The 24,224-nt window shown below is 40.7% G+C and overlaps 1 protein-coding gene across 1 annotated transcript in view; it reads right to left on the bottom strand.

Annotated features, from left to right (window-relative positions):
- Positions 1-24,224, bottom strand: part of SLC45A4 (solute carrier family 45 member 4) — a 223,536-nt gene that overhangs the window by 33,063 nt on the left and 166,249 nt on the right. Inside the window, exons 4-7 of the mRNA XM_069220831.1 lie at positions 21,100-21,279; positions 15,755-16,824; positions 15,042-15,141; positions 3,560-3,771 (exon numbers count right to left, since the gene is read on the bottom strand). Of these exons, the coding sequence (XP_069076932.1) occupies positions 3,560-3,771; positions 15,042-15,141; positions 15,755-16,824; positions 21,100-21,279 (1,562 nt within the window). The remainder of the gene's footprint in view (positions 1-3,559; positions 3,772-15,041; positions 15,142-15,754; positions 16,825-21,099; positions 21,280-24,224) is intronic.

Here is a 24,224-nt window from a genome sequence, read left to right as displayed (position 1 = left end):
AGAATGACTGTTTTCTGAGATAGGTGTTCAGGTTTTTCAGATCCAGGATCAGTTGCCACTTCTTTGACTTCTTTCAAACCAAGAAGAAACAGGAATAGAAACTTTTCCCTCTCTGAGCATGGTTTTGACCTCCAAATTGAGGAGTTGCAGATGTTTTTGTGTGGACCAATTGGTCAGTTGTGATTTCTTGCTGGCGCTGAAGGTGATTGAATATCCTCCCTCTGAGGCAAGGTGCAGAAAACAGAGAAGTAGCTGGCACCTGTAACACCTCACTGAAGGTGGCCTGTATCTTTTCCTTGCCGTCCCAATTTTCCTTTTGAAAGTGGTCTAGTATAGGCTGCGTGTGATGGTTGTCTTTGCTGGGCTTGGGAGCATAATGGCTGAGAAGTGGTTGAATATGCTGGATGGCATTATTGTTGCTAGCCTCCCCTATAAGAGGTTTGCCCCCTTCCTCAAACACCTCAAAAAAGCATTTTCCTGTACTGCAAGATCCTGAATGATTTGTCAATATCAGTCTCTGCTTGATTGCTTGGAGGGTGTCATCGAAATGTTTGCCGACATGGGCTTCTCCATCGTAAGGAAGGTCTAAGATTTTATTTTGAACCTCCAACCTGAAGAAGGGGGCCTTGCACCAGCCCTGTCTCCTAAAAACATCCACTCCAGCTAAGTTGTGGGAAACCAGTATTGGCAATGTCCATGACACAATCAATGATTTCAGATGAAGTGAGCTCACCTTCCAGTAAGATCTTTTTCGCTTCAGCCCTTATATCATCTGGAAGGTTGTCTATGTATGGGCGATATCCAACCACATGCAGTGACTGTATATTCCAAGAACAGCCAAAAAGTTTGCCGCTCTTTCTGTAAGCGCTGATATTGAGGAAAACTGCTTCCCAAAATTATCAAGGTGCATACCCTCTTTGTCTGGAGGTACCGAAATAGTTGCTCAAGGGATCTTGGAATGGTGCTGAGCTACCTGATTAACTACTGAATCAGATTTGGGATGGCCAGTGAGACATGCAGGAGCATTCTCTAGGGCTCTGTATTTTTGTCGAGGCTCGGTAACACAGCAGCTACTGTGGACGGATGTTTTTTTTCTTTGTTTTTATGCCTTCCACCCAGATGTAATCGACAATAAGCATACCCTGATGCTCTTTCCGAAGGGCTCTTTAAAATCATAAAGAAAACAGCCTAGCTGTTAGGTAAGCATGGGAAGTTCAAACCTCCTTGTTGCTCTTTCTAGCAGATTATGAAGCCCCGTATGTCATCTAGAGGAGAATCCACAGGTGGTGGAGTTGGAGAAGATGGTGCTGGTAGAAGATAGTCATCTCATTCCATATGGGCTTCTTCAGCTCACCCTCCTCTCTGTCATCTGAAGATGAGGGATCCTGGAGAGGAACAGTTGTGGAGTGCATCTTGCAGATGAAGGCAGAAGTAATGGTCCTGGAGCTTGAGGAGTTGACAGCTGCACTGGTGGAGAATGTGCCTAGTGGAAGGTGATGGTTCTGGGAAACGCCTGCGGTAATCTGTTAGCATGAACTGCAGGTCAGAGACTAACGATGAAGAAAGACATACCATCTCCTCTTGTCATTGTCATCCTGCTGATATTTAATGAGCAACTCTGATGGACTGACAGCAATGCCAAAAGAACTTTTGTCATCAGAATCCTCCTCATCTAAGAGTTGGATAGCTAGCAAAGGTGACATCTTACTGGGTGAAGAATGTTCTGGTGTGATCTGTTGTTTTTTTTTTTTTTTTTTATGTTTATTTTTTCTGCAGATTTTTCTCTTGTCAACAAGGCTGTCAACGAGGATGCTGTTGAGGTTGTAGACAGTGCTTAAAGTGACAACACCGTTGAGGTCGTTTTCATCGTCAATGGGAGCGTGGTCATCAATGTCATCATCGACGATGCTGGAATTATTTTGAGCGACAACTGTGTTGGGTTTGAGTCAACGACGAGGAGGTCGATGTCAAGAAAGACGTGGCCGTGGACAGCGTGTTTACATTACTGGTCAGTTGGAAGTTGTAGACGCTGCAGTGGTTGTGGTGGTCATCGACTCCGTTGGCGATCATTTTCTCGCCAACTGTGGAATACTCTTCGACGATCTCTCCGTCGACAGAGCCGTTGATAGTTTCCTGATGTTGTGTAAAACTTGAAGTGGGGGCGCAGACATTGATTTTTCAGGTCTTTTTGAAAAAAATTAATAATTATTTCGGCCCCTTTTGCCATGAGGAGACCTCCTTTTGATGTGGTGACTTAGATGGACTGTGTTCTCTGTGAGACCTATGAGGGTTTTTTTCCGAGGATTTTTAGGTGGTTCCTGGCAGGAGTGAGACTCTGAAACCTCTCTCTCTTTTCATAAACCTCCTTGAAGAAGAAGATGAGGAATCCTCAATGCCATCAACGTCTGACACAGGCATCTTTCTGGTTTTAGGTTTCTGGAGCCATAAACACAGTCTCCCTTCATGGGCTTTCAAAGTCTTTGAAGAAAAGGTACAACATACTTTGCAGTGCTTGGGCCTGTGCGATGAATAAAGGCAGTATGTCTTGATGAGGGTCATCTGAATAAAGCTTCTTTTCACCACAGATGCCACAAGGTCGAAATAGAGCTTTCTTTGCCTGTTCTGACATTTCAAGAGTCACATCTGGATCAAGAGAACAGATGTATTCCAACATTATTATATATATATATATATATATATATATATATGTATATATATATATATATATATATATACATATATATATATGTATATATATATATAAAGAGATATAGCTGAAAATATCCAGAAGAAATCTGAAACAGGCAGAACTGAGCAGAGCTCAAGAGCTCAGTGATTACTCCCTTACACGAAGATCAGTAGAAAGTCAGAGAGACTGGAGATTCTCACAGGAGTGTTGCAGAGGGAGGTGCAACTTGACAGATTGAAACTTAGTTTGATCTCTTCTTTAAAATGACTATGGTATGTTACTAAAGTGAAGGGCCTATGGCCTTTCTAGTCTATACCTATCATTACATTGCTTTTCTAAGGTATTGTGGGACTCCCATCTCAATGACGAGGAATGATTCAAGTATGTGAATCTATGAAAGTTCCAATACTGCAGTCAAACACAATTTTAACACACTTTCTTCTCACCTTCCACTCTAAAAGTCCACATTTTTTCTGGAAATTTGCCTGCCATTTGTCAACTGGCGAGGACACGGTTTAAATATTAGGAAAAAGTGCAAAGTCCAAACAATTTTTTTTCCAAATGTTTTCCACACTTAGTATGAGTATAAATGAGGCTACTGGTATTACTGAACCATCATAAGTAGAAATACAGCAAATGATTATGTTTCATTATATAATTTTAACATTTTGATAATGTATGTATAATTTTACAAATTCTACAAAAAAGTAAGTAAATCTCAGTTGGATAAGGTTCAATGCAAACATCAATATGATATTGTGTGCATATAATAGTACACATGATACAAGAAACACAAAGTTTCTAACAGATGGTTTATGTTAAATACAAACGCCTGAACACAATATAGCTATTTCTGTAATAATTACTTACTTGTTTAATTTCGTGGTATTGTCCTAACAGCGCATAGGGACAGTATGATATACTCATAGAGACGATTCCCATAGTGCTGATCATTATCATGGCGACGTACACATTGGGGAAGATAGACATCACTGCAGTGCCAATAGAGAAGCCTAGCGTTCCAAGAATGTAGATCACTTTTATGCTAAGGTCATAGTTGTCCAGATATTTTTGCAGCAAAGCTGAAACAAATGTAAAACTGTGATAAGACCTCCAAAAGCAGGAATGCATGCATTTAACACCCAAAATGACAAGATCTATAGTGTGCATTATAAATTTATTATGACAAAAAGAATTGGAAATATTTTTTTAATGAGTGATATCTTTTTATTGTACGAAAAAGAAGATGTAGTATCCCTGTCGTGCAGAAATGGCAATAAAAACTGTAAAGGAGTTAATGGTGAAAAGCACATAATCAGGGAGAAGAACTAGAATTCTGTTTTTTTAAGCCTGTGCGAAATTTAAATTACGATGGCATAATTCAGGTAATCCCAGAAAGTTCAAGTCATGGTTGTTACATTGTTGCGTAGGTTCTCATTATCCTACTGAGACTACTGGATTTGGGTGGCAGAATCACTTGGACTGCAGGGGACTGAGTCTGAACCCGCACCATGTGACACCTGTCGGCCTAATCTGGGTTTGTTCTGGCTAACTAGCAGCGCCTCATCTCCACTCAAGAGCAGGGATGATTGGGCAACCGGGCGCATGACATAAATGACTCCTCAGGGGAATCGTGGTCACTCAGATCTCATCCGTTTCTCTCAGTTACATTAGTCTCACGTATGTAGGGACAATCAGAGGCAAAGTAAGGTTAAATAAGGTTTTATTGAAGTAACTGCATCTTAGATAATAAAGCATGTATTGCAATAACTAGGACGATGAAGCAGAATAGGATTACGATTGTGACAAGAAGAGTAAAACACTAAAATAACACTACCAGTGTGTCACTAAGATTGTGAAGGATAGTTCTTACATAGTCTATGTTAATGCATAGTATGTTAAGCTCTAAATCTGCCTTTGAGGTTCCCCCTGGGAAGACATCATCCCTAATACCTGAGCAAGAGGCCTGTAGTCTACATAAGCAGCTGCAGTGAAGCAATCAGCAATCAGCATACAGTCGTGGTCACCTGGCTGGAAGCTCCCTCTAACGTACATGGGTAAAACTAGTGTTTTTATAATAAAACAGCTGATGTTCCAAGAAAGGATCCCCACGTAAAAGTGTGTATGTTTCTGTGAGCATGGAAGACAAAGTGTAGCACTTTTGCCGGCAACCTATCTTACTGCAGCTTTGAGAAAAGCAGAGTGAAAGAAATGTCTTGTTTAAGAACGCAGTGCTGACCTAGGTGAAGAACATCTAGATACAGAAAATAAAACAAGACCGCAAATGTAGCTATTGTTAAAATAATATAATGAAGCTATATAAAAACATATCTAGGTTGAAGTGCACAGCGGCATGCCTAGTTTGCTAAAATAAGGTGTATGAAGCTATAGCTAAAATGACTACACAACAACGCGAAATTCCAGAAAAAACACAATTTAGAATTTGTCATTTTCACTAATTACCATGACATTTACCATGTCATTTACCATTTGTCACCATCGTAATTTGTGGTAAAAATGTACTGTACCACAAACTAAGACGAACAACAGAACACAAGAGGCTGTTGTTCACGGTACTTTATTTAAATGCATTCTTGCATCAAAAATGTTATTAGAAGTTGGCTCATGCCCAGACACTTTTCCTGTTCCTTGCCTCTCGTCCTTCTTTTTTTTCTGATGGTGACTGGTAACGCTCCTACATAGGTATAACCTTCCTTCCTCATTCTTCACCCTTGGGAAAGTTCATTCAACGTTAGTACAAAATGTGTTCCACCATAGTCTGCATATGAAAATGAGAAGCAGAATGCCCTCTGGTAAGCAAAGATCATTGGATAGCTGATATGGAGAACTGAGTCAAAACAGAAGCATCCATCCAGGTCCAAGATTTTACCCTGACTGGCCCTTATTGCCAGTCTCTGTCACATAAATCTATTTTTTTATCTTAGCACTACTTATTCACGTTGCTCTGTCTGTCTCCTACTGTAGTTCTATACAAATTATCTACAGATGTGAAATTTCTTCAAGAGCTTTTCACATTTAGAAAAGCATGATCTACACGATGTCATGACTTTAAATGCATCGTTGTTGTACTGCAGTATGGTCCAGAGAATGCAACAACCTCCTGATCTGCAAGTTAGTTCTTCATCGACGCTCAGTTATAGGGGGAACGGCTGGCATGGCCTTCTTTCTATCAGCCTTGTTCTTGAATGTGGACAACATATATGTATATGGGCACCTTTTCATTGGTTACATCAGATCTATGTCCTTTTGAGTCAGACCTCTTTAGTGATTCAAGGGAACTGCCAACTTGCCAACAAGCCTATATGTCAGGAATGTGCAAAACAATGCCTTGATTTCACCGGCACCCCTGGTCTTCTCTAGTGTGGCCTTCTACTTAGGTTCTCTTGTCAGGTTGTGTAATAGGGACTGGGTGTCCAAGCTCGTTTGCAAGGGTCATAATTGCCTTCTTTCAGTCCCACTCTTTGTCCTAGGGAAATGTTCAGAACAGGAAAGCTGAGATGTACCAAAAATAGGAGAGAAGGGTGTGGGAAAAGTATAACAAGTGGGAGTTTGTTTTACTTTCTTCAGTCCTTTAGTTTTCTACTGCACTTTTATATCCGGTTACCCAGTTTGAAGGGATTCACAATTCCCATTCTCATTGTTTTAACTGTAGGATGATGGGTTAATGGGTGGGTCCATTGTTCACTACAAAAAGGATGTCTGGAAGAATCCCAACTCTTCTCCAGTATAACCTTTCCAGTAAGCTATCTGTAAATTTCCCATGCACAAGCCTTGCTGATATTCTGTGCAACAAAGAAGACAGATATTCTTAAGGTTTACCACAGTTGCTCACCGGGACCTACTGGTAACTTCCCCAAGTTGCAACTGTTTACCAGGGGTCTCTCTCATTAGCCAAGGTTCAACACCAAATATTAAGGCCCATATTTACAAGCAGCCTGCGTCCCGCTATGTCGCTTTTAGTGATGCAGTGGCAGCGCAGGCTGCTGACCCATTACAAGAGCCGCTCTGTGTGGCTTTTCATGGCCTTGTAGATATGGAGCAAGGCAACACAGTGTAAGTCACATCGTTGCCTCACTTTGTGTCGGGGGCATTTCCATGGGTGTTGTGTGAGTGTACCCACGCAACATCCATTGATTTTGACACAATCCCAGATTTACAAGGTTTTGTAAACCTGGGAATGCGTTAAAAGCATACACCACCCAGGGGTGGCTTAAGAGTGACCCAACAGGGAGAAATATTTTTATTTCTCCCTGTTTGTTCCTCTTTGTTTGTGTACTGCATTCTGCAGCACACCTACCAGGAGGAAAACACCTCTATTTATTGTTTTTGTGCAGAAATGTGTCCCTTCCGGCACATAAACATTCATCCCCACAACACAGGCGCCCTTGCACCATGGTGAAGGGGTGCCTGAGCTGGCACATGGCAAACAATTTCTGTGCAAGCGCAGGGGGACAGGACATTTCTGCCGTTTCCCGGTGGTGCACGACAGGGCAGCAAGGCACTTGGTCCGCCGCCCTGCACCGCAGGGCCTTGTAAATATGGCCGTAAGTGTGGCTATAACAGGCAGGCTTCCCCTAACTGCTTTGCTCCTGTTCAATCTACTAAGAGAGAAACCGGTTTCCCCTCCTACGTCTTAAGGCCATAAGGTCTGAAATCTGTCTGCTTTTGTAGGGAGCGGCTCTTTAAAGTCTAGTCAGTTTACAAGTTTTGTCAAAAAAAGGGTCAGCTCAAGCCTTCTCTAGCTGTAAGAAACATTACAATGCAGAAAGAGAAGAGTCATGATAATCGGTCAAACTAATCACAACTACCAATCTTGAAGATAAAGGTACTTTACTTGATTGGACAATAAGAAATTGAATACGAATTAACAGCACTGATACCATTTCTAAAGCCACAGTAGAATAATAGCAAAAGCAGTGTACAGGTCAAAGGCAAGCATAGTCACCAAGTGGTAGGAGAGATACCTGGTTTCTAGAAGAAATGTACTGCTACTGCATTGTGATTTAGTGCTCTTTAAAGAGGTGCCTCTTCAACTCTTTCCTAAAATGGATCCGTTTTTGAGTGGTCCTGATGAGCACAGAGATGTGGTTACAGACTGAAGGTGCATAGATGGGAAAAGCCTACTGACTTATTTTCTTCTTACTGCTTAGTCTGCAGTCTGATGGAATACTGACTGTGAGTGTGCTGATAGGCACCAGAGAAGGAGCTTGTCTGCAAGATAAATGAGGGTGGTGGTTGTGATGGCTTTAAAATGATGAAGCTGGATTTGAAATTAGTGAGGGGTGGCAAGGGAGACAATGGAGTTCCATCAAGATGGGGGTAATGTGATCATATTGTGTGAGTACTTGGACAAGACAAGGGAGGCAATGTGCAATCTGGGAGGCCACCATCCATTTCATTAATTTCACCTCCAGGGCAGTCTGGATACCAAGCTATTATCATGACACTTGACAGATCACAGTGACGCCACTAAAAGGTGTGCAATATTAATGCTAGGTATGCTTTCTTTGTGCTGAGGGTCAATCCGATTGGGTAAATGTGTGCAGTCACAAGGCTGGAGAATATGTAAATTGCAAAAATCCCTCCCCCCCCCATATTATCTATCTTTGATGGTTTTGCCATCCACAAACTGCTGACAATGGCTTTCTTCTGTATTCATCTTCGGGTGCTTCAGTTCACAGCTGTTCATCCCCTAAATTAATATTGCTAGGTCACAATTTATCTTGCTAGGTCACAGTCTTTATTCGAAATTCAGGGGCTTTGTAGATTCAAGAATAAAAACTGAATTAAATTATCTTGCCTGGGAATAAAATTATGATGGTGTAAAATCTCTTGTATATATTTATAGACTAGATAGCAGTCTGGCCTAAAAAGTGATTAGGAGAACAGATCCTTTGGTCTATACTAACACATGTAGTGTATGTATGTATGTATGTATGTATGTATGTATGTATGTGGTATTTCTATAGTATAAACATTAAAAGCAGCAGAACACTGCACAGTCCAAGAAAAGTATTAAGTCAACAAGAGATAAAAGAGGTTGTTTTGTTATGGACAGTTAATATATTGTGATGTAGTGTTCTTCAAAGAGAAAAGTCCTCAACTCTTTTCTCAATTGGAGCACTGTTGGGGCTGTGCTGATGGAGACAGCTATGTTGTTCCAGGCCCTGGATGCACAGATGTAAAAGGCCTGCTGTCTTGTTTTTTTTGTTCTTTTTTTTACACTTATCAGTCTGCAGTCTGATGGTATTCTAAACGCGGGTGTGCCTAGAACCACCAGAGAAGGTCAGCTTGTTTGCAGGATAAGCAGGGGTGCTGTTTGCGGTGGCTTTGTAAATGATGCAGCTGGTTTTGATGTTGGTGCAGGTCATCAACGGGTAGTTACAGGAGGAGGGGGTGATGAACAAGTTACCTACCTTTGGTAACATTCTTTCTGTAGAAAACTTTATCTAACCACCTTGTTAATATCCCCAGGCTTCAGACTGGATTCAGAAACTCGAAAAGCAGTGAACCTTTGTGCTGGTAGGTGGCTCAGTGTGACTCCGGGATGACTTTGTTCCACCCCTCAAGTGGCAACCAGAGCCGCTTATAAGAGCCACCCATGCTTGCTGATGTCACTTTTTTTCACATGCTGGTCCGCACCCTCAGACGGCGAGTCCATTAGCATGCTCAAAGAACCAATGTTCAGATTCCTACATCTGGACATTTTTAGATGGATAAAGGAGACTATTCCACAGAATGTGGAGGCAGGAGAGTAGTAAGGTAGCGGTGGTTAGATAATTGGGCCATTCACAAAGGTGACTTACACATGTGAGTAATTTACATGAGTAAGTTTACTTTTACACTTGAGTAACTTTACTACTTTTGGCTATTCACAAAGTTAGCATATAAAGATACTCAAAAGTATAGTCTTACATGTGTCCGCCTCATAAAAAGGTGGGGTGCAAACAAAATTACAAGTGTAAGTTACTATTGTCAGAAAAAAAAAGTACTAAGACCAGCACTACACGTTGTCATCACTGATACTGCAATCCCTTTCACGGAAATAATGGATGCAGGGACTTAAAAGGTGGGAAATAATGTTAAAATAAAATAGATTATTTAGATGGTTAAAAAATAATAATAATATAAATTATCTTCTAAAAAAAACAAAAATAAAACATTATCTAATTATAAAATATTTTAAGAATCGTTTTGAATGTATAGGTTAATGTAACATTAATGTTTACTAAAATATAATTAAATCACTTTTAAATCATTCTAGGCATCACTTAAATAATTATTAGTGCGTATTATTTTTTTTTTACTTTAACGTGAGGGTTTACTTTTTAACTTAAATTTAATTTCAGAGTTTTTTTTATTTATTATATTTCAATTAATTAAAGGTTTAATTCAAAATTAAGTTATCAGTGTTGTAACAGTTTTACTTTGCTCTTCATCGAAAATGAATATATATATTTAACTTACGTTAATTTTTAAAATAACAGTATTTTAACTAATTTATTATGAATAAAGTATAATAAACTTTTTTTTAATGTTCCCTAAATTTTACCAGGGTGAGGACCCACCTGATTGTGGAGTCTCCCTATGCTAAAGTATGGGAGAAGTAAAAAAGTTTATTAAACTGAAAACATAGTAAAAATACTTTATGTTATACATTAATATAAACTTATTTTGTACATTTATTTTAAATGTAGGACACAATGAAAAATGCTAAAGTGCTTTGAACCAAATTTTTAAATAAATATTTGTTATTAATTTAAATTAAATGAAAATTATTTTTCTTAAGTATTATGCATTAATATTTAATTAAAGTGATGTATACAATTAAAACCAATTTAATTTACAAATTCAAAAAAGGTTGTTAAATATTTTAAAATTAAATGATGAATATTGTTTTTTATTTTTTTTCCCACCATTTAAGCATTTATTTTTATCTTTACTATTTAAAATGATTTAATTTTATTTTCCTATTGGGTTTTATTTTTCGACCCTGTTTCTATTATTTTCTATGGGAGGGTGTACAGGATGTGTGTGGTGCTGGACTTACTTCAACTCTGAACGGGAGTAGGTTAATACTGTTTTGGTTCCCTTTTTTGGCAGTCCTAAGTATGGAAGTGCAGTCTGTGAAATGCAAAGGGCTTACTGTTTTGTAGGCAGATGCAATTCCCTCTCTAAATCCCTCTAAGAAGCAAAGAGCTTACAGTCTTGTGGGGAGATGCATGTCCCTCCCTAAACCCCTACTTATGGCCCTTTTTCCAGCCACTCCCCCAGGCCGCCTACATTCACTTTCATATGTGAGGATCTCCTCATAGAAAACATAGGAGAGGTGGAGGTGGAGATTTACACTAACAGGTGTGTGTGTGTGTGTGCGCACGCGCAGGTATGTAGTACTTTAGTAGTACTATCTTAGTACTATAAAATGTACTACAAAATGTAGTTTGTGAAGAGGCTGCAAGGTATCCACCAGAAAGAGCGTTACTGACGGTAAGTAACTTGGTCTTGTGATGGATACTTCTAACTGCATATTCCTCACTTTGTGAACCGATAGCAAAGCAGCATCTCTCAAAGTGGTGGGTTGGTGGAATGACTCTGATCAAAAAGTCCTGCAGGACCTAAAAGGCAAAATGCTCATCCTGATGGACCTCACTGTCAAGGCAACAGTGCTTTTTAATATGTGTACTGATTCCCAGCAGATACCCAGAACAGGTACACCACATGCCAAAGCAGTGGCAGCAGCCATGGCCTGGTGGAATTAGCCCTCAGACCTTCCAGAGGCTGTTTCTTAACCAATGTGTAAGAAACCTTAATACAGAGGACTAATCATCTTGAGATGGTCTGCTTCTGCACTGCCTTGCCTTTCGTTGCTCCTGAGAATCCCACAAAGGTGCAGCAGAATAATGTTGCAGCAGAGTGCTCTTTTGGGATCGAGTTGATGAAGTCTCGCTTGGACTTCTTATGTTACTTTTTTTGGACCTGGACTTACCTGAAGACTTCAACCGTCATGAAGACCTGCTGCGGGAGCGACTTTGGGAACGGGAGCAAGTCTGCATTCTTGACTTCGACCAGGAGAAGGACCAACACTGAGGGCCTCATTACCAGTTTGGCAGGTGGAAAACCCGACTGCCAGACCCGTGGTGAGGAGACCACCGGGGAGATGGTGGTCTCCCCACCGGCACCATTACAAGTTTTCCACTGGGCTGACCGGCTGTCGGAGAACATGGTTGTAATCAGCATGTGGCACAGAACTAATTACAACCACAGCAGCCGTTATCTTGTCTGGATCAGAGATTCTGGTGGAGACAGAGGTCTTTTGGCCGCACCAACCTCCAATGGCGGTCCGACCTCCACTGTGAGTTTGGCGGCCTTCAGACCGCCAGACTCAAAATCTGGCCCGAGTCTTACAGTGTTTCGCCATGTACAGCTTCGCCTTGTGATCTCTGAAGGTCTTCAGGTTTTTTTGCAGGCCTAGGATCTGTGCACTGCGCCTAAACACCAGAGGCACACCTTATGGGGATCCATCAATGAATTTGTTGGCAACAGTCCTTAGTAGGTTTAAAACATGTAATTTTAGGAGATGACAAGTTCCCCAGCACACTGGTAGATTTGGAGAAAAAAACTTTAAAGAAAAATCTCTTAAAGAGATGAAGAAAAAACGCACAGCTCCAAATCAGCATCTGAATCCGTGGAAGAAAGGGAACTGATTTTAGTGAGCATGGGTGATGCTTATGGGCCTCACTTTATCAATGGTTCCTATAACCTACCACGCAGTAGTTATTTTAATACAATAGCTGAAAGATCCATGAGATAGACGTATCTGCACCCTACCCATGATGGATTTTGGAAACCACTAGGAGGCTAGTTGCTCAGTGTTTAGTACCCATGCACTTTCCGTAGTGGCCTGGGGTAGTTAGAAACTACACCAGAAACTAGTCCTGAAAATTCAGCCAAAACTGTTCATGTAGCACTGTTACAATTACTGCAAAATCGTTGTGCAGTAATCTTAACACTGAAGAACACTAACTTTCAGAGATATATTAGAGGGCCATGCGGAAACTGCAGTACGTTTCTGTGAAATAACTGGTTGCATCAGATTGAGGAAAACCATGTGTCTAATTTTTCGAGCAGAGTCCTCACCAGAGACAGGAGTTTCATGATGCACATAGAGAGCTCTAGGATACCGACAAAAGGAGAACCAGTCATGGGAAAACAATAAGAGCATCTGATGATACTGAATTTCATAGTGGACATTAAAAGCACATTGTCACAACTAGAGATTTTCCTTGTGAACTTAACTTTTTTATCTCACAAAGGGCTCTTAGTGTACATGGACTCAAGGGAGTCTGCTTGAAATCCATCATCGGCCTCCATCTGTCCTGTATATACTGCATCTCAAAGACTAAGGGGCCAATTATGAGTTTGCAGGACTGACCGTGCATCTGCCTATATGGTAGTCGGGAGGAAGTCTCCAAACCAGCTGTCTCCCGACCTCCTTATTATGATGTTCCTGTGGGGCTGGACGGGGCAGACAAAGTGGTGCATTGGCTTTGGCTCTAAGGAATAGTCGAGGCCAATGCCACCGCACTGTCTTCACCGCCAGCACAGTTGGAATGTGCACGTTTGTCATTGCAGACAGTGCACATTCCGACTGTGTTAACAGGGGGCCACTGCACTGTCCACGACATGGTCATGGCAGTGCAGGGGCCCCCCAGTGGCCCCTTCTCTGCTGACCTTTTCATGGCGGTGTCCTCACTATTAAAAGGTCGGTGGAAAGGCAAGTTGAGTGATCAGCATGGTGGTGTTGAAATCAGCACCACTGTGATTGAAAACGGCTTTCTGCACCGCTACAACTGCAAGATCTGTGATCCTGGCGGTTGCGGTGGCCTTGTGGCGGTCTGACCTCCATCCTCCAAATCTGGCAATCGGAAAGCTGAGGATGCGGCGGTCAGACGGCCACTGCGGGTACGGTGGTCTCAGGACCGCGTACTTCCAATCAGGCCCTAGGTCAGTACTTTAAATTCTTGATTAGGCCTAGTACCTACATCTATCAAACCACCTCTGGTTGTAGTTCAGCTTAACCTGAGCCCTACGTCTTCCTAGAAATGGTAGTGTGTGATTTTCATGTCATTTTGTACTTTTCATATGCACATATTTGTCACTTAGAGTTCATTCATAAGGATATGCCTGGGTTTATTATATAACTTTAGACTAAACCTAACTTTATTTCTAATTTTTGTGGCGTTCATTTACTACGATTAATTTTCTATTAACAGTTAGGTCGTGACTTTATTTATCTCCCAGTTGTATTGTTATCTGATGTGTTATTAATCAATACACACTTGCATATCCCTGAAGGTACTCTCTGTGCTCTGCAAAGCTACCAAACGACAGCCAGAAGATAAACTTATGGGCAAGAATGGTTTAACTTTCTGTTGTGAGTCTCTCTTCAGTGAGGTTGTAGGAAAACATGCTGATATTTCACATCATGACAACCTTGCCTGTTACAAGATGACACCCAAATCATTTTAAAAATGGATAGCCCCAAAGACATATACAATTCAAAATTTGATGACAGTCTTCATGCCATAAACAAATGGATGATGAATACCCACCTAAAGCTTAGAAGACAGAGAATATGACATGAGGACAATGGTAAAACAACCAGCCTACTGCCATATGGCCTAAGGAACTTGAAGCCCCTTCATTAACAAGAGAAGTTAGAAACCTAGACGTGAAAAAGGACAGAGCACAGCGCTCCAGGCATGCACCACTGATCATCATTCCATTTTACCACAAGAAATCTACAGGGCCAATTCAATGACTGCTCGAAGAAACTTGATTAATAAGACAGGAAGACCAACTGCGCTCTGTGTATGGCAGCCTATTTGTGAGAGGTGGCCGCATACGAAATTAGAGTATTGTTAAATTAGACTTCACATCTCCCACAGTGGATCATAAATACTGTATTAACTGTCTTGGATGGTGTGCATTTTGTAATTTCAAAGACCTAGGCTCCCATGGACACTGATCGTGTATGAAGCTTATCAAACCTAGAACAGACACAATTTGCTGTGTAAATAAATTCCTTTTTGAGAAAAGTGCTGCCCTATTATTATTTTTCTGATAAAAGTTCAAAACAGTAAATCACTGGGACTTCGTCCTTGTCTTCTAGGATGCTTAGTCTCACTAACGATCTCTAAACATGACTTCCAAAGCTGGCTGTTTTGCAGTTGCATGACCCCTGGACATTTATACATAGAATCGCCATAACACAGGGTCTAAAGTTAAGAGCAGTTTGTGATTATAACCAAACATTCGAGAAATAACTTACCTGAACAAACGGCAGCTGTAGCAGCATAAATCACCAATCCCCAGCAGCCCATCTGAACGCCAGCATTGTAGTTATAAAGTTCTGTAGAATTAAATGCAGCCTGAATAGAACAACACGAATGTTAACAAGTGCATTATAGTACTGTATCCGTCATCTAAGTTGAGTTGAATATGTCATAAACATTACACGTCATGTCTAATATGGACAAAACGTTCCTGAATACCTCTCTAAACGTTCAACGCCTTAAGTGAACGCCTTAAGTGAGAAGAAGCCTGTTCACGGCTGTGTATATGGTGAGAATAGATTTGTTACATAAAGGCTGCCATTAAACATAGTAAATACGACTGTAGCCAAATATTCAATTCATAAAGCTCCTGAGCTTAGAAGAAACGAGAAATCAAAGCCTCGGCTTACAAGTCAAATTATGGGAACCCAAGGTTCGATGTAATGAACACCAGCAGCCTACTGCTAAACCCAGTGGAGAAATAAAAAGCAACTAACATTAAACAACAAATATTTTTGACCGGTTAAAATACAATCAATCGCTGCATACTTGCCCAAATAACATGCCTGCTTTAAAAACATAAAAGGTTGATGAAATACCGAATCAATGCAAAGAATGTCCCCATTTGTGTGTGTTATTTTTCTCATTTGACAGTTAGCTGATCACTTACAAATATCTCCGATCACAATGAACTGTTCATGCAACTCACCTTAGGGTCTCCCTCGAAGATTACTTGCCCCATGAAGTCAGTATAGAAGACAGCTTCTGCAATTATTGAGAACCAGGTTAAGAGGTGGCAGGCACAAAGCCTTAACAGCTCCTTGGGCATCTTTAGCATTGAGAGCCACAGAAGTCTTACAGTAGTCTCTGTTTCTCCTTCTTCGCTCTCAGTGTCGCCACTAGAGTTGGTAGTACCGCTTTGGTTTCTGTGTCGCTGTCTTTGTCGTTGCCTCTTCTGCATGTCGTATATGTCATTCATACTGCGTGAGGACTTAATCAGGAGAATAGCATTTGCCCGACGATAACGGTAACGGCGTGAGCCTATTTTCCCATAGTATGAAAAGGTATATGAAGGTTGCCGGTAGAACATGTGTCTTCTCCTTCGCATTGAGTTTGACGTATTTGACTGCTTCATGCCTATTCCTGCATGACCATTGATAGAATCTTTTGGTAGTAAGCCATTGCTATTCGGGACCATGGTTTCATTCATATGATTATCGAGCAACATCTCTTCCTCTCTTTCATTTTCCCTGAGGAAGGCAGACAATCGGTTGAATTTGGACTTAAGTTGTTCCTGACTGGTGCTGCGGGGTGTGTTTGGATAAGAAGAGTCTTGAAAGATTGAAGGCTCAATTTCATTTAAAAAAAGCAGATCTGATTCAAAATCTAATGTAGCATCAGGCATGTGAAGAACAGAATCACTTTTGCTCCTTACAATATCTACCTCAAGAAAGTCCATATTAATATCATTCATGGACTGCACATCATCTGGAAATGTAGAATAGGGCTCTTCTTCATTTATCACATTGAGTCGTGAGATGGGTGGTAGGCTACCACTGTACTTGACACTGGAGAGTGTATCTGCTTCATCGTCATTTCTGTCTTGTTGAGGGTTATATTGCTCTTCTTCAATGCTAAATAGGTGAAGCCCAACAGAGACAGAAAAAATGATGGCAGCAAAGAAGAAAAGAACTTGTTCTTGAGACTTAAACATACTGCCAAGGAAGGTTTGAGTCCAGTCGAGTCCACCCAGCATATAGCCAATCGCTCCTCCAAGGCCTGAGAAAAAAAAATGAAAAACTTAACTGAATCTTTTCAACACTGTACAAACACATTCACCATATAGCCTGTCAAATTAAGTTAGATTTTGATTTCAGTGATCTGATTTGAAGTATCCATGTTTTTTACTGACCAAAAGGTTGTATCAATATGATAAATAGAGGGGCTGACATACATGCAATAAAACCCCTACTTGTGAACTAGCCTAATGCCAGGTCTTCTCAGGACTAACAGACAAAAACAAGTGTTACTTGGGCATCACTAACACTGTTAACACTTTGCCCCAAACTCCTACCAATTTGCTCCCCTTCACTACCCTAAGTGTTGCACATTTTCTCACTGGCTTGCTCCTCATCCTACATCTAGCATTACCTTCCTGGCTACTCAATCCTCCGTCAACAGATCCTTCCCATAGACTCCTGAATGGACCTCCTCCAAGCTAGCTCTTCTTCTCTGGTCTAGTACTTTTGTCATAGCCCACTCCTCATCAATAGCCCAGCTAGCTCTTCACACCACGTTCATCTTTGCTTCATGTTAAATTATCTGTTTCCTCCCTGCACCTCATGACCCTGAGAAGTAGCAGAGAGCTCTCAACCTGAATTGAGCTCATCTTGGGTCACAAAATGCAGTTTGTAATCCATACCAGTGAAATAATCAACAGGTTGACAGTGAAACAATAGTGAAGAGGATGAATAATGCCGCCACATGATATAGTACGGTTAGCTGGGTACCAACAAATACTGTACACCATAAAGAAAGCTTTCATACTATGACTACAGTCACAATACTTGTTGTGTGTCAGCATCCTCCATACGTTTTCTGCAAGTCACAGTACGTATTTTATATTTTCATTATGTTTGATTGCTACAGTGGATGAAACACTGTTCAATGTTGAGAAACCCCCGGGCACAATATGCCAGAATGGGTGAATGATAGTTCGACTCAGGGACACCACAACAAGGATTGTTATTTTTTAGTTCTGAACATTTAAAGAAAAATAAAAGATTAAAGTTTAACAGCTACAAATTCCTATTTTAACCGTAGGTTTTAGGTCAAAATGTATTCAAGCTGGAATATGGAGTACGACTGCATCCAAATATATGGAAAATATGTACTAACTCATTGTTGTTCTAAATCAATTTAATCGCTTCACCAAATCACAATAAATCCTTCAGAGTCTTTATAAACAAGTTTTTCAAACAAAAGTAATTCTCGAAGTTGGCAGCAAGGTTTATTTTCGACTTGTTCTAGATAAATGTCTTCATGACCTTCTGGCTGCCCATGCAAAATGGTGGTTTACTCTGTGGTTTACTCCCATGTGGGTTACAGTAATGAGCATGTTTGCCAACATACCCAGAGGCTTAAAATACTGCACATCGGTTGCTTCTATGATTGATTCCTAGGCAGTTAATTTCAGAAGATTTAGGACCTTGCTATGCATTCCTGCTGCTAAAAGAGTTGTGTTTTAAGCAATGTATATTGATCATACGTTTCTGTAGGGCACTGTAAACATCTTTCATATATACTCTCTCTGATCATAACTTCCCAATCCACAGATCAGATCAGCTTTCTTTTACGCTTAATTCCCCGAATTTGAAGGACCATATCCTTTTCTCATTTTATCCCCAAACTTTGGAACTCACTTCTTTGCTCTGTTTGGTCCTGTGGGGGTCAACTGTGCTTTTAGAAAAAAACATGAATACTTGAATTGTTCATTCATTCAATCAAATGCTTTTTTTCTGTCCTTAACTTTCAGTTCTATCAATCTACTCTGTATTTTAGTGCAAGGAAGGCTTCTTTAATAGAACACTTTGAACAAGTTCAGAATTCAAATTCATGTTCAGCTTTCCTAGTCTTCCTTTTCACACACAAGAGCATCCCAGAAGTAGTCTGGGCAGAGGATGGAAGCTACCACAGTGGCTTTGACTTGAAGAGAGATATGAGGGATATGCAGCTGCACCTGGTCTCATTAATCAGCCAAGTCAAATTTGACTTCCATCCCATGTTTAGGACACTTGGAATCCCAATGCCCAGAAGGGAAGCTAGCATTAACGTTACAGTAAACTTTAAGTAGCTGAGGTGAGTGTTGAAATTGGTGGGCTATATCCCTGGACCTCAGTAATAGGATCTGGACGGAACAGACACCAGAAGAAATACAGTTTTACAACATAGTACTTTAATCTTTCCCAGGGTTACTCAGATTGCTTGCATAAAAACTGTGATAATGAACTCCACACAGAAATGAAGGGTCTCTAGGCAGGGTACCTTGCAACGTTACTGTCAGGAAAGATACTCAGTACTTCATCTTGTGACCGCACCTCTGTGCTAACCTCTTGACTCTTCTTCCAACTAATACAATGAATCCAGGTGCAGGATAGACACACCTTTTCTCTGCATAGATGCCAGGTGATTCCAGACAAGTCTCGTACAGTGACTGTTCCCAGAGGAATTGAACCAGAAATAATGCTTAGCAGCTGAAGACTATCAGGCCATGACATTAATGCCCTAAAGATAGGCTGTTTCAATATTATCTACCTGCTATGATAAAGAAAGAAAAAAGATGAGGCAGAAAAACAGCAAGAAGTTATTCAAAAATAATCTAGGTCAAGGTCCTGTGTAGGAATTATAGCTAAACACAACAAAAGCAGGTTTCAATCCAAGGCCTGAGGTGGAAGTAGAAGAAGCGGCAGGAGAATTTAGGCGACCAGGGTAGAGTCCTGTATAATGAGTGCAGAAATGGCCTAAGCTCTTATTTAACAGCTTCTGCTGCAGGCTTCCACCCATACATAAAGAAAAACGTTGAGAACTGACGTAAGAGTAAAGCTATTTCATATTGCTTTAAAGCACAGATAATGTGGATCCTTTCTAATGTGAATCCTCGCCGCCAGAAACGTAGTAAATAACTAATTGACAGCATTAGAAAATGACACTAGAGGGCCTCGTTGTGAAAGCAGAATGTTGGAATTATAAAGCTTGTAAAAACCGAGCCTAGTGGTTCTTACCTAATACTGCATTAATAAAAAGTGAGAATATAATATTGTTTACTTTTCCAGAACGTCCAACACTATTTATTGAGTTGGGACTTCTTTAAGTCGTACGATACAGAGATCACCCTATAAGATTGAAAATACCTACTCCAATATGAGGGACAGATGTAAAAAGCATTTGAAAGTGGCAAACACACGGATTTGGAGTTTGTGAACGCAAAAATACTTTTTTAAACGTACTAATACCATCTTAGGAATTGGTAAACTTTTACAGACTCCTAAGACAGGATTGTGACCCCACTCATTCTGATTTTTCAAGGAGTGTGTTGTACTGCCCCTTCCAAATACCAAATGGGTATGCAATATATCAGTGTTCTGCCCCAAAATATTGAAAAATTACTGATGACCAAGTTGGGACAGTAATACATTCACAAAAGGGAAGGGGTCCTTTTAGAAAGCCTTTCCCCTTTGTCAACGTGAAAAAAATGTTGAGGAGTAGACAGTGGTCCAAAGAACCACTGCTAACTCCCATACAAACGTTCCCAAAAAGTAAACTTTCCTTTTTCAACACAGTCCGTTTTCTTTAAGGAAAATGGGCCGCTAAAAAAAATAAAATAAAAAATAATAATAATAACTTACGTTGACTTTTATGAAAGGGAATCACAAACATGGTGGTCTGCTGACCCTAGTAGGCCACCCACCATTCCTGTGACAGCCAACACTCAGAGTGAGTTGCAAGCTGAGACCTACTACATCAATATTTATGAGGTAGGTCGAACTGCGACCTACTCTTATTCAGAATATAGGACACCTACCTATTAGAGCATAGGCCAGTTCCTTAAAATCCTTACTGGTACCGAAAATAATGATCACAAATTGTGACTAGTACACTGGCCGCTAGTTACTTAAACTATTATGCCTCTCTTTTTCATATTTTATAGAATATCCTTTGGAGAAGATCTCCTTATGTGGTCCTAGTTCCAAATATCAAACATTAACAAAAGGTTATGTTTTGGGTTTACTATACAGGGCTCAAACATTGTTAGGATTTTGCTGCATTTCCAATTTCTATAATAATATTTTGTGTTATACACTTGTAGCAAGGTGCACAATTATTCTTTGCATTCTCATATTCAATTAAAACCTATTAAGTAACTAACGTATGAGTCTAACCTGCAAACATGCTTTGATCATCATGTCAACTAAAGCTCTAACAAAGAAATTCAAGCCAATTTCATGCAACTCCAGTCAAGGAAATCAATTATTTAAAAAGTGGCCATATCCATACCAGCTGAGAAGGCATGTATATTGAGTGCCATATCCTGCTCTTCATTGTCTGCCACATCCAGTAAGTAGGCGCGTATTGGTCCCTCTGTTGCATCAGCACTGAAATCCAAAACGACCACACCCAGGACTGTCAGGACTATTCCGATTGGCTGCTTATCTGGGACGTCTCCAATGGCTAAACCTAAGAAAATTGTTTTATTAAAAAACGTCACTGAAATAAGGATGCATAATATGAAAACGGGTTGCAGAAGGAACAAAATGCAAACAAACTTGCGTCTTTAATGCTGCATAAACTATTTGCACTGCCTTCCACGATTTACCTAAAACTTAGACTTGTAATTTCTCCAAGCACAGATGGTTGTGAACATTTCGGAGCTGAAACGTGCTAAGAACTAATATGCGCAATAGCACAAAATCTGAAACAATTATAGAAAGAGCTAGGCAACCCGTGACCTTCAGTCAGCAAGAGTTAGGAGTGACTATCTCAATTAAGTCATGTGAGACAGATTGGGAAATGAATGATGTGGCTACCACTTGATGTGAGACAGAGCTGGTGAAGTTTAATTATAGATTTTGTATGTAATGGCGTGGTTAACCTTTGCTAAAGAGTAAAACAATGCCAAAAACGTGACCTTAACTGACAGATCAGAGCACCTAAACATAAAATGAGCTACTGAAGCTGTAAGAAAGGGATACCCTGGCAATTGGATACAACTTTGCTTATGAGCCTACATAACTCCTAACCATGAAACATAAGAACAAGTTAACTACCTTTGGTAACTGTTTCCGGTGGATACTGTAGATTCCTCACCTTTTCAATTCCCTGAGATGTCACACCAGTACTACTGGGCACAGTACTGCACACAACTATAATGAACGTTCAAGGTGAAGCTCTAGATTGGCTCATCCCCTTTTTAGTAAATTGTACCCAGTCGGTGAGGATTTCTTCATTGTACTTGAACAATAAGCTGTTGCTCTGTGGAAACCCTCAGGACTCAATTGTGGGCCCAACGTTTGTTAATTTGCATATTCTCCTTTTGTAATACGGATACAGAGTTTTGGGTTGTCTCTCATGTCATATGCAGATGACATCAAAATAGTAGTGACTGTGGTTGATGAGGCTGAAGCTGCTAACAACTTTCAAACCTGTATGCTCTCAGTAACTCAATGGATGCAAAAAAAATGCATTGAAATTGAAAGGGGACAAATCAGAATTCCTGAGCTTTGGCCCATTAACCATTACACAAGCACCAAATTAGTGGCCGGTTGAACTCGGAAATCCTCCTGTCACTGTACCATCGTCTAAAAATCTAGGTTTTATAATTAATAATTAATACAGGCATAAACATGGAAAAACAAATTAATGCAGTCTAATGCTTCTTTTACCTGAGAATGCTCCGTAGAGCAATTCTCAGGTTACCAATGTAGACTCATAAATTGGTGGTCCAGGTGATGATTCTCTCACACCTGGCGACTGTAATGCCGCACTATGCTTGGGTCTGCCATCTAAAACCATAGCTGAACTGCGAAGAGTTCAAAATTGGGCAGTTAGTGGCTTTAACCTAGAAATCTTAGTATATACTCTAGCTAGCGAAATGACTTTTGCTCATTTTCTGTAGGATAAATGAATATACCAACACTGGTTTACAATGAGGAATCAACATTGTAATTTACAATAAGTTTCCAGAGAGGTATGGAAGCAGTTGATCTAACCCAATTATACGTAAGTATCATAAGTTATTGGGAAGTGCAAAAGTCTATTCTTGGGGAAGTATTTTTATTGTGTATATGTACATGTGCAGAGGAAAATGCTGTCACTTAAAGTGAAAGCATCCATTGGCTGGAGTGGGCTGGTCTGTTGATCTAAACCTTCTGGTGGGGTGGGGTGGAATATAATTTGAACGACATGTCAACAGTCCAATAGTGAAAGAGTACTGGCTGGAAGCTCCAATCAATATATTTTTGTATGACATTTTTTTTTTATGAGGCTGGAAACGCAGCTAAAACTTTCATTAGGGCAGACCTAAAAAGGTTAGCGTTCATGTGCACATCGACAACTGAGTTCCAGGAGAATACAAAACATGGTTCTGGTTGAGCAACAATGTATTGTTCACATTCCAGACGCAGCTGTGTCTAAGCTATATATTTCTCATTAATATGATTACTAAGATTTTCTGAGCAGGAGCTTCTCTGGCGGAGAGCAGATTTCACCACAGTTTGCAGGTCACTCGCCACAGCCTCAATGGAAGATCACAACTAATTTGTTTGGTCTCACAGAAAACAGCTAAATATTTCCTTTCCAAATGCCTTCTGTTTCTAACGCGTGTTTGGGGAACGAGAAGAAATGAACTTCCCACACGAGTTGTTTTCGACTAAACCCTGTGCAACAGATTCTGTTCTTTTTCAACGCCAGGTCTTGGAAAAGAGCAAGAAAAAATACGTGAGGAGATAATTTTGGGAATAATACTGGAAACAGGATGTAGTGCGAGATATGCATTAAAAGGAAAACTGAGCACAACAGGAAGCATTTCCCTGTGAACAGGTTCCTAGTGTTTTCCCATGCCAAGTGCAGGCTGAGTCTATCTTGCAGCCTAATAATATTATTCGGATAGCTCCAATGTGCTGCGGGTGAGAGTTGGAGCGAGTACCTCGTGGGGCTTCTGGGGCAATCCATGGGGAAAGGTGCGCCTGGAGAGGTGCATTAAAAAAGAAACACTGAAACAGATTACACGACATCACTGCGCCCTCTTCGGGATAGGTGCACGTGTGCAGTTTCTCAAGCTCCTATCTGAGTCTCGCCCCTCAGCATCTTCCTGCCATGCGGATCACGCGCACAGACTCGATGAATAACATTCGCACTCGCTTCCACGGCGAGCTTCAAACTTCGGCCGTCCCCCATATGTCCGTGCCTCTCCTAGTAGCCATATTCCCCTGCTGCTCCTCAAAAGCAGAAAGGGGGGCACGGGAGTACACACAGTTTTCGGTGCTCTCGTCGCGCGCCTGGCTAGCAGGGAGGGTGCAAACCTAAGCGTGTCAGCGCGCGTGCGTGTGTCCACGTGCTCGCCTGAGGCAACAGGGCCCACGTGCTCGCCTGAGGCAACAGGGCCCACGTGCTCGCCTGAGGCA

The sequence above is a fragment of the Pleurodeles waltl genome, chromosome 2_2, assembly GCF_031143425.1.
Source record: "Pleurodeles waltl isolate 20211129_DDA chromosome 2_2, aPleWal1.hap1.20221129, whole genome shotgun sequence".
Lineage (NCBI taxonomy): Eukaryota > Metazoa > Chordata > Amphibia > Caudata > Salamandridae > Pleurodeles > Pleurodeles waltl.
This window is presented reverse-complemented; position numbering and strand designations above follow the sequence as displayed.